At 33.0% G+C, this 11553-nt stretch overlaps 1 protein-coding gene across 4 annotated transcripts; it reads left to right on the top strand.

Annotated features, from left to right (window-relative positions):
- Positions 1 to 5070: 5070 nt before the first annotated feature.
- Positions 5071 to 10519, top strand: TAF7 (TBP-associated factor 7). 4 transcript variants are annotated; one of them, XM_089782941.1, is made up of 7 exons: positions 5071 to 5911; positions 6129 to 6167; positions 7226 to 7342; positions 8884 to 9017; positions 9111 to 9230; positions 9592 to 9663; positions 9988 to 10519. In XM_089782941.1, exons 3-7 carry the CDS (start codon positions 7228 to 7230, stop codon positions 10147 to 10149), a joined length of 603 nt encoding a protein of 200 aa, XP_089639067.1. In that variant the 5' UTR covers positions 5071 to 5911; positions 6129 to 6167; positions 7226 to 7227; the 3' UTR covers positions 10150 to 10519. The 4 variants fall into 4 exon arrangements, with proteins under 4 accessions (XP_089639067.1, XP_089639068.1, XP_089639065.1 ...); XM_089782942.1 differs by having other exon boundaries at positions 6129 to 6190; XM_089782939.1 differs by having other exon boundaries at positions 5071 to 6016.
- The last annotated feature ends 1034 nt before the right edge of the window (positions 10520 to 11553 follow it).

Below are 11553 nucleotides of genomic sequence, written 5' to 3'. Positions count from 1 at the left end.
CCTCCAATTCTCTTGTTTTCTTACTTTTTTCTTGGTTTCAAATCTTCAGAATAGTTGCTTGCTACCTACTCCTCAAAATCTCTGAAAAAGGTCCCTTAAATAGGCTCTAAATAATCTAATTTTTAAATCTGGTCAACTACTTTTATTTTTGGAAAGTCACCCAGCGCTGCGACGCTACTTCTCCAGCGCTGCAGCATTGAGCCCTTTGGAAATTTGTATGTCTGCTTTCTTTCATCAACGCTGCAGCCTTGTTCTCCCAAAGCTATGGTTGTCTACCAATTTCAACCATGAGTTTCACCCTGACATGTTCCAAACTGGGAAAAGTGGTAAACATAAAAGTTTTCGCACTGTCTCTTAACTTTCCAATGGATGAAGAATCACATCAATTGAACTCCTGGATTGAAAGATATGCTCCAAATACCGCATCCTATTTAGTCCTTGCATACTGCTGCAGTGCTCCGACTTTGACAAACATTTTGGCCATGATCCAGTCAGAAATCAGTGAATTGATGAAAATAAACATTGTATCCCTTCTTGTCAGGATTCTAGTTGTCTTAGAATCACCTCATTTGGAGTTTTTGAGAGAGAGATATGGTCAAAATACCAAAACATATATGAATAAAGTTATCACCATACTTGCACTGATTTTCATCAAATGAGCCTTTTTCATCAATTTCCTACAAAAGCCATAAGAGAAATTAGCAATAACTACTCTTAAATTAATTTTAAAAAAAACAACATAAAATTTAACTAAAATAACTTAATTTAATCACTTAACAAGTAATCAAACTTAAATTAGAAAAACACCTAAAACGCTAAAATTTGAATATAAAATCTCAAAGATCTAGCTACTTAAGCTCCCAAAATGTGTCAAAATAACTCTATATAATAGAGTTATCAGAGTGCATGGGAGGTAGTCAGGCAGCAGCAACCTTCAACTACTATGGGCTCACTCATTTGGCATAAAAGCATTCCACTAACAATTTCTTTTTTCTTATGGAGAGTATGTAATAATTAGATACCAGTTGATCTTAGGATGAAGAAAAAAAGTATTCAATTAGCCTCTAAATGTTTATGTTGCAATTTTGAGGAGTCTTTACTACACGTTCTTTAAGAGAGCCCGGTGGCGAGACAGGTTTGGAATTTATTTGCAAAATTCTTTTAAATCTATGTCTCAAATCCTCAAAATGTTTCTCAAATTATATGGGCATGGTATTATTCTGGTGATTGTACTAAACTCCGTCATATTCATGTTTTACTTTCATTATTTATATATTGTTTTTTATGGTTGGAAAGAAATGATGCGAAGCACAAGAACTTGGGTATGTACCTTGACAGAATTGTATGAAGGATTATGAAATTGTTAAATAGTTAAATGAGGGCAATCTTCTGAAGCAATAGCAGTGGAAAAAAGATAACAACATAACCACTATGTGGGGTTTTAAATTTCCTGCCAAACATTATACACTTTTTGAAATTGTATATTAGGTGAAGCCATTTATAGGTGAATATAAGTTAAGGGTGGATGGTAGTTCCAAAAATAGTTAGAACGCACCAAGTGGAGGGATCCTCCAAGATCATACAGGTGCACTCATATTTGGTTTCTCGAAAAATCTTAGCTCTTCTAACTCTCTCCAGGCGGAATTACATGCATTACTCAAAGGATTGCTTTTATGCCTAGAGTGTAATATTAATAATTTGTGGATAGAGATGGATGCTTTTGTGGTGATTCAGATGATTCAACAATGTCAGAAAGGATCCTATGATATACAGTATTTATTAGAATATATAAGAAAATGTTTTTACGGACTACTTCTTATGGAATTTCATATATTTATCGGGAAAGCAATCAGGCAGAAGATTGCTTGTCAAATTAGGGCTACACACATTAAGATCTTTGTGTATTTACTGAAGCATGAGGTGAATTACGTGGTATTCTTAAGCTAGATAGATTAAATTTACCATATGTCCAGTTTAAATAATTGTACAAGAGTAGTTCTCCTAATTTATTCTTATTGTTATTTCAATTACTTAGAATCTTGTAAAACTAAAGGGTTTTATCTTTATTGTAACATCCAAAAATATGCATATAAAGTGAAACTCCCTTCTCTAGGTGCTTATTTAATTTCTTTTCATGCTTATGTAATTTTAAAGGTACGATTTATGTTGTTCTCCTTTTTGTATCTTTTATTTTAATTAATAAAATTTAACAGGGTAGCTGGGCCTTATGGGAACTTTCAGAATTTTTTTTTAAAAAAGTGAAACATTTGAATTAAATTTGTTTTATTCTAAACCCCTCTTTTGATAATGACAAAAAATAGGAGAAAGAACAAAGAATTGTTGTGTTTGTTGTTGTGTTTGATGTAAAGAACTACTATACTTGAATGCTTAATTTTCTTGACATGTAGCTTATAATTGTCTTAAAATGCTTATGGTTCTTGTGCTCGTAAAATTGACTTGTATCACACTCATTAAGGAGAGTTTTGAATATATTTTTTAATGATAACAAAAAAGGGGAGAATATAGGATGTAATGTTATGTGTTTGTTTTTGAACAAATTGCTAGATTGGTCATGTTATATTTGTTATTGATGATTGTTCATAAATCTTTGCATATATATGATTAATGTTATATTTTGGTTGAGAAATCTTGAAAATTTTTTGTATGCACATATTAAGGGGGAGCATAGATTAAGGGAGAGTAATCCCTCAACTACACATATATATAGAGAATACACAGACATTATACTTTTAATCTAAGAGTGTTTTATCATTATCAAAAAAGGAGGAGAATGTTGACTCCATATATTTTTGATGATAACAAAATATTCTCATTCATTGATGTCTAATTACTTTATTTAAGTGTGTAGAACAAAGTTTAAAACCCTTAATAAATTTGTTGTTTGGAAGCAAGTTAAAAAGTTTGCTTAGTGACAAGATGAGTTAATGAGTTAAAGAAGCAAAGAAGAAAAGACTTAGTGAAGACCACATGTTGTTAACTGATTAACATAGAGCCTTAATCAGTTAAGGCAAAACTGGCCTCTATACCAAAACAAGACAATAAAGCCTTAATCAGTTAGCATAAGCTTTAACTGATTAAACAAGTGTTGGAAGTTAAAAACAAAGGCATGTTAATTGGTTAAGGAATTGGGATAATCAATTAAAGCACTAGAATTTAGTATCTTGAAGTGCCAAAATCAAAGTTGAAAGAAGGTTGCTTGTTGAAAGGAGTCAAAATGGAGAAGTTCAAAATTCAAAGACTTTCTAATTGATTAAAGCTGATTTTAATCTGTTAAGGTTAAAGAAAGTGGAGCCTTAGCTAGTTAAGGGAAGAGTTAACCAATTAAAAGAAAACCATTGTGTACAGGAAAATGAAAACAGAAAGTTTGTAATTAGATAGAGTTTCCTCTAATCGATTAACACAATATACATAGTTACAAGATAGTGAAAGCAAAGAAGCTTTAATCAGTTAAAGTTGCTTGTAACCAGTTAACGGAACACTATGTGCCTATTTCAAAAGTGCAGCTAGAAGACAAAATAATGGCTAGTAATGGCTAGAAACTAGCTCTAACAGCTAGAATCAGTCTCTTAAGTATTTAAAGCCTTTTAACAGTCAAAAATCACATAGAGAAGCTACCAAAAGTAATTTTGAGCTTAGTAGACCAAAAACCTTCTCTTTACATTTGTATTCCACTTCTGTCTTTGTGAAAATATTTATCCTGAAGCTTGTACAACTTAGATCAGTTAGATGATCATTTGTACCTCATTTTATCTTCTATTTCTTGTTTACTTAGAGTGTGCGAGACATTCTAAGGGATAGTTTAAGCTAAGGTAAGCTTAGTACTTGTTGTAATAGAGTTCTGAGCTTGGGTTGGAAGCTTACCTTGTAAAAGCTTGCTAAAAGCTATTAATTTCACTGGTTTTAGTGAAAATGGGTTGAAAATCCTTGATTAAGAAAATCAAGGAACGGGATGTAGGTCAAGTAGACTAAACCACTATAAATATTATATTTTGTCCACTTCTCTTAACCTTTTTTTACTTGGTTTCATTAGTGTTCACAAGTTCTCAACCATTCATCTTAAATCTTCCAAACAAATTTTAAATTTTAAGAGCTACTCTCAAAAATATTTTTAAGTGTTACTCACCCTTTCTAGCATTCTTTTTGGGATCAACAAAAGGGTTTTGAAAGATGCCTACCTTGTAAAAATGTGATTGGGGGTTGAAAAACCTCGATAAATGTGATATATTTATAGTATGGCTCATGAAAAGACATTATTACCCCTTTTTAAAAAAAAAACAACATCATCTATCGAAAGATCAAGAGCATCTATCGATAGATCGGGGGTATCTATCGATAGATGAACACCAAAATCATTTTAAAAATCTCTTGGGTATTTATTTATCGATAAATGTCGCGTATCAATCGATAGATAGGCTCGCCTATTAATAGATGATGAACATTTATTGATAGATATACATAAAAAATTATTTTTGGGTTCAATGAAGAACATCTATCGATAGATAAGCTTTAATAGTTAAAAATCAAGTCAAAACTTTGTCTAATTGAACCATTTCAAACCAAAAACCTTGCATATCATTTCAAAATATTTAAACATGAGGTTTTTTAAGTATAAAACTAAGTTTTAAGTGTTTTAAACACAAATTTAACTTGCTCATCAAAAGATTTTTAACTTAGCAATCCCACATTATGGTAGGGGTTCACAAATAACAACCTAAGCAGCCTAGGCAATCAAGAAACCCAACAAACAATAGTGCAAGCAAGCTAGGTAGGCAAAGAAACCTAGCAAATAGTAGCCCATGTAGGTTAGGTAGCCTAGACAAGCCAAACAATCACGTTGTAATTTGATTTGAATTTTTAGATTTGATTATGTATATCTAAATTTAAATTAGATTAAATTAAGATTATGAATTGGATTTAATTTAAAAATTTTCTTCAAATTAAATCTCTTATCATTATCCCCATCTTGTAACCTAATCTTATCTGACAAGGGAGGCTATCAGCCTATAAATATCCCTGTTCCCTTCATTTTTAACATATCTTAAAGAAATACAAAACATTCTATTTCTCAAAAGCTCTCTCTCTTCTTCTCTTTTTTTTTGTTTTAGCTATTTTTGAGTTTTAAGGCTTACTTAAGCTCTACTTTTAGAGTTAATTGTGACAAATTTCAAATGGCATTCCATTGTCAGATATATCTTGAGGATATGGGTTTAATCTTTTTTGGAATTTTTTTGAGTTTTCCTTTTGGCATAACCATTGGGTTTCTGAATTGCATTTGTACTTTTGAATAATGACAAATTTAATCATGTATTAACCATGTTAAACGTGTTAAAAAAATTATGTTAATCGTTTAATCGTGTTGTGTCGTATAAAACATAATTCTATACGATTAATAAATTAATCATGCTGTGTTACAATAAAATATATTCATATACTTGTTTTAGATTTGACATGATTAGTTAATCGTATTGTATTTGTGATATGAATTGTCTAAGTCTAATTTTAAGTCACTTAGAATTGAAGTTAACATGTCATAATCCATAGGGACATGATATGACATGCCTATGTGGCATGATGACATGTTCACATGCTATATTCACCTCAGCATCATATAGGTATAAAAAATTATAAATAATATTTTAATTAATGATAATTAATTAACTGTTAGATATAAGGCATATTAAGTTTAAAATAAAAACATAAGTATTATATCGTTTTTATTTTATTATTTCTTTTCATTATAATTTTTAAGGAAAAGGGGAAATCAGTCATTTTAAAAACAATGTTTTTATTTGAAATTGAAAAACAAAAGGAAAAGAAGAGTTGGCAACCCATTCCCCTTCTCACGCTCCTCTTTCTTCATTTTCCACTTTCCACAACCATAAATGCCATGGTACATGTAGATTCATATTCTCTTTCTCTATCTCCAATTAAAAAACTTATTCTTTAAATTTATATTTTCGACTTTTCCACAGAGAAATTTGAGATTTGCTTCTGGGTATCTCTCTTTCCTGTTAAATTTGGAGGCTTTCTTTTCTTTTTGTGTTTTTTTATAAGATTAATTATATATAAGCTGAATATTCTCTCTCTCTCTCTCTCTCACTGAACAGGTGGTGAGAATTACCAGTAGAAGGCTCCTATAGGGTTGGGTTAGTTTTCTCTGATCGATTGGGTATTTCTTATTTTCTGCTTTGGTGTTTCTGATTTTTTATGTTTATAAATTATCAGTCAAGTTCTTGTTTATACACTTATTCTTCATGTAAACTGTTTAAAATTTAATATTTAGGTGGTTGTTCATATTGTTCTGTTAACAATTGCCTCTATCAATTAGTCAATTGTCATGCTTTTTTTGCTGAGTCGCTTTGAAGGATGCTTTCATCATTGAAATTGCCTTGTTTTTTTTATGAAGGTGATTGTGGAAAGTTGAGCGGAAAGCCGTTTCTTTTTGGTGATTTAGGGTTCCTTCATTGAAATATAATGCTAAAATGGATGATCCTATTCGTTGGAGAAGGATGCCAATTAGACAGTGTACGACTTTTGAGCAAACATTTGGGACGGGGGGGGGGGGGGGGTGGGGGTGGGGGTGGGCGGGGGTTGTGGAATTGTATTTAAGAAAGAGAAGGAATAGGCCCTTTAAATGTACAAATCAATTGGGTTCTTGCTCTGCTCTTGCTGTTTAAACGATAAATAAAAGCTTTGGGCTAATTGATTTTCATTTATTTTATTATTTTTTATTTACTCTAAATGTACATGATCGTCATTGCTAGATTATTCTACTCAAAACGTTTTAGTTTCTGTGCTAATTGTAGCCTTTTTTAGATGTATTGCAGCGTTTATGAGCCTTTATTCTGGATGACTTTTGGTTCATTTTTACTACATGATAGTGAATTCTTGGGTTTTAAAATAAATAGAATTTCTATTCAGCTAAAACTAAATAGTTCTTGTTCATAGATTAGTAAATGATATTAATGGTATGCTTAACTGTCCTAAACTGTATTAATCTTAAATTTGGTGTTAATGTTGAACTTGTGACATTAGGTTCATCTTAGTTGTCATGATTGATAGGTTCATCTTAGTTGTCATGATTGAATGGTATATAAATGATAGAAATTTGTGTTTTGAGCTTTTGCATTAGTTTTAAGATTGGTGGTTGACTTTGGAATAACTTGAATCTTTCTTCTTCCCTATCTTTCATCTCATTTATCAGACATGGAAGAGCAATTTATTCTTAGAGTTCCACCTTCTATTGCTGAGCGGATAGATCGCCTTTTAAGTGAAAATGCTTCATCTTCTGAGGACAAATCACTAGATTTGGTATTTTCTGGTGAGGAACTGCTCTTGATTATACAAATGCCTCATTAACTGTTGCTATTGTGTTTATATGTTAACGTTTTGTGTTCTTTTTGAACTTATACTCAGTTAAATAGGAAACTTGTGGCTAAGAAACTCTTGGTACCTTTAATTTAATTTAGCTAAACATTTGTGTGGTTAAGATAACTTCTATTCATGCTGTACCATAATCTCTATTTAGTCTTTCTTGTTGATTTATGTATTAACCAAACTGTAAAAGACCCAACTGTCTTTATTTACAGTCTTTTTCGAGTTAAGTCTCTTTGTGGTCTGAGGAGGATGGACAGCTATGTAAAATTGCTATTTTTTCTTGGAACTAGAAAAACAGTTGACGCATTTCATATATTTTACAGCTTAAATTGCTTCACAGTTTGGATTCTGCTGCCATATATTTTTCTGTTCTATGATCTCTTAAAGACTCCAGCAAGTTGATTGACTTATAAACTTGACAGGATATTATCTAGCTTCTAGCCAACTGTATTCTTGACAGATGGGATCCAGCCTAACGGCTGGACGAGAATGTTGCATTGTAGTGAATATAGTCTTTTGTGACACCTTTGCTTTGATTTGTTCAGCTGTGAATTGTCTACTATTGTAATCCAGGAGAGTTATGACCTTTTATCATATCAACATGTCATTTGGGGATGAGCTGTTGCTGAGGAAGAAAACATTTAAAACAAACAAATGAATGACCAAACTATGTTGGCCAACATTTATTATTTTAACAAGCAGGCAATAGATATCTGATTGCTTGAGTGTAATAGCCTCCAGCAGGCCCCAGTTGTGTAATTATGTATATTAACAGAGATAGTAATACATGGGAGTTATTAAGTTTAAAAAAATTTCTCATAAAATGTTTGTTAATAGGGATGACTAATTTTAATCTTAGAATGGTGATTTGTTTGTTAAAAATTCATTGAGAAGCTCTTTTTATGGTTTTGTGTTTTAGAAGTGTGCAGAATTTGTTAAGTTACCCTGCGTGGGACCATTATTTGACCACAGTGACACATCCTTAAATGATACCAGCAGTTTTTGTGCAGCAGCATATAAATATCGAATACAATCCAAGTCCTGCTTGTCATCAAACATAAATTGATGAGTGTGATTTCCCAAAGGAAAGTTAAGATTGTGCATCTATTATATGCATTAAAACAAATTTCTCATAAAATGTTTGCTAACAGGGATGGTTAATTTTACTCTTAGAATGGTGATTTGTTTGTTAAAAATTCATTGAGAAGCTCTTTTTATGGTTTCGTGTTTTAGAAGTGTGCAGAATTTGTTAAGTTACCTTGTGTGGGATAACCAGAGTGACACTTCTTTAAATGTTGCTAGCACTTTTTGTGCAGCAGCATATAAATATTGAATACAATCTCAGTCCTGCTTGTCATCAAACACAAGCAATGAGTGATTTCCAAAAGGAAAGTTAAGATTGTGCATCTATTATATGCATCATCAATATTGTTTGCCTATTGTCTTGGGATTTTTGTGCATGTTAAGCTTCTCCTTGCTTTGCAGAGGATGGGCGGACTGGGACATTTGTCATTGGCAATGATCGCTTCCCTGCCTCTCTCTCGGATCTTCCTTGTGTTGTTGAGTCATACAAAACTTATGATGATAGTGCACTAGTTAAAACAGCTGATGTTGGCCAAGTATGGTACTTGCTATTGTTTTTTGTTTTCATATGGTTATACATGGTTCCTTTATTTCTAATATGGTCATATTAACTGTTGCAATTGTTACAGATGATTATGGTCAGAGAGCCGGGAGATGCTTCTCCAGATGTGGTGGAGTACAGACATGGTCTGACTCCTCCGATGAGGGATGCGCGGAAGCGAAGATTTCGAAGGGAGCCAGATCTAAATGTATCAATAAACTCGCTACTTCACAAAATGTGTTTATGCATGCTAACTATAAGAAAACAAAGAAAAAGAGAAGGAAAACTTTCTGACCATGTGGGAGCTTTAACTAATAGACATTTTGTATTACTATATATCCCCTGTAACTAACCTGATTCACCTGTAATACTCAAAGGGAAGCGGTCAAAAGGAAAAGGAGCTGCTTTTAAGTCTATTATATGTGGCCACCATACTTTTGCTAAGAAATGTCTAAGCTTTCAGCACTTGTATCTTTGTGTATGGGAGTGACTTAATTTTAATGCGGACATGGTGGTTTCTGCTCTTTTCATTTAGTAGTTTTACTGATTGGTTATGTTATTTTTTGCAGCCAGAGCTTGTACAACGTGTTGAAAAGGATTTGGTGAACATCATGTCTGGAGGAACAGTTGAAAGTCTTGATATCCTCAATATACATCTAATTTCAGTATTGTTTCTTCGGTTTTTATCTTTGAGCAACTGCTGCATTTTTCAAAGTCATGAAATAGCCACAGATGGAATAACATTCCATGGCTGAAAATTAAATCATATTACTTGATCCAGTCATTACAGAAAATTAAATCACTTCATTAAAAAGTTTCCACACTATACGTGATGGAACAATACATCATTTTGTTGATGTGTGATTGAAGGAGAAGATTTACATCTAAAATATACCTGAATTCTTTATTGAATGTTTTGTGTCTTGATGACATGGTTGTGTTTATACCTTGATTATCATGTACATGCTGAAGGCAATGGGCAAGGGGAAGCTGTTGATGAAGATGCACATAATGCAAATAAGAAAGTTTCAACTGCACCTGCTACAAAGCCTGAGGTTCCGGGTACAGGAGGCAATGCTGGGGAGGCCGACGGAAGTGACTCTGATGACTCTGACGATTCAATGTGAGTTCAACTTTCATGCATGGCTTTTGTAGTTATGTGATTTAGAGGAGGGTTTCCCATCAGCTATCCGGATGTGCTTTGGAAGAAGCTTCTTAGCTTCACGACTTGTCAGGGTTAAATGATCTAAAAAACCGGGCTCTATTATTATTATCAACCCCTATATACCCTCTCCTTGTAATCTTTGCCTCTTTTTTCTTTTGGGTTATATAATCCGTAGCGAGTTTCTTCTTCTTAGAATGTTTTTCTGATACTGGAAATGCTCCCTATATGTTATTACTTGTCAATAGTTTGCTTGATCAACCACATGGATGGAAGTGCATGTGTAAATTGTGATATATACGATTCATGCTGGATGGCAGTTCCGTCTTTGTCTACTTTTGGAGTTAAGTTTAAGAAAGAAATCCCTTGAATTTTCATGGAACTTGGTTTAGGAAGTGTACATTTGTGGTATGAAAATATGGGTGGATTTTGGTTCAGTAACTAACTATTATGATAAAATGCCATAAAACCACAGTAATAATAATGGAACAAACAGTGTTAAAATGCATTGTGTGGTAAAATATCTGAAATGGGCTTGCTTGGATGAGAAACAAAAATATGTATCCAGTCTGGGCTGGATACCAATCATTCATAGGTACTGGGCATGGCTATAAACATTTTGTTTCTTTTGTTTAAAAACAAACCAGGTGTAGAGACAGCAAAGCCAGCTAATAATCTGACTGGAATCCTGGAAAATCTTGGAACTTGTTATGAAGATGTGAGCATTATTTCCATGTGCGTATAGTTATAGATGTAGAAGAGAATTATTAAGATCTGATATCTGAAGTACCATTAATTTCCATATGCTGTAGAGTCTGCCTGCCCTCTAATTTCCAATAATAATGGCGGACAAGTGGTGATGTTTTGAGAAGAGAAATCAACTGGTCACTCTTTTTTTGTGATCGGGTACAACAAGCTGTACTTGTCTGCTTATGCTTTACAAAATGTAGTATGAAAGGGCTAAAAAGCAGTCATGCACAGTGTTGTGTTGTAAGCATATTAAAAACAAGAAGCAACCTAGTCTTGGGTTTCTAACCTTGAACACAATAGCAAACGAGAAATTAGATGTTATTGGAAGTAAAGATTTTGAAAAGACCACCATCAAGTCAAACTTAGACGTCCTTTGGCCGTCAAAAGTAACTCGTGACTGATGATTGATGGAAGCATGCAATCATTAAAGCAAAAGGGGAGGGGGAGGGGGAGGCAGCGGTGCTTTTCTTTTGGAGTTTGGTGGTTTTTATTGGTAGATGACAGCTTGCTCAAGTAGGTGTATATGGTCCTATCACTAATTCACTCCTCAACCATGGCCATTGCAGCTGCACCCCTTTAACCCACCAACCCTTTTTTTTATTATTATTATTAATTCTAT

The sequence above is a fragment of the Theobroma umbraticum genome, unplaced genomic scaffold, assembly GCF_002168275.2.
Source record: "Theobroma umbraticum cultivar Fairchild unplaced genomic scaffold, ASM216827v3 scaffold_95.0, whole genome shotgun sequence".
Taxonomy (NCBI): Eukaryota; Viridiplantae; Streptophyta; class Magnoliopsida; order Malvales; family Malvaceae; genus Theobroma; species Theobroma umbraticum.
The sequence above is the reverse complement of the archived record's forward strand: the minus strand, read 5'-3'. Positions and strand labels throughout refer to the sequence as shown.

Coding starts and splice junctions, on each gene's coding strand:
- TAF7 (XM_089782941.1), top strand. CDS start 7,228: ATGGAAGAGCAATTTATTCTTAGAGTTCCACCTTCTATTGCTGAGCGG. Junction 7,343..8,883: donor ACTAGATTTGGTATTTTCTG/GTGAGGAACTGC, acceptor CTTGCTTTGCAG/AGGATGGGCGGACTGGGACA. Junction 9,018..9,110: donor AAACAGCTGATGTTGGCCAA/GTATGGTACTTG, acceptor CAATTGTTACAG/ATGATTATGGTCAGAGAGCC.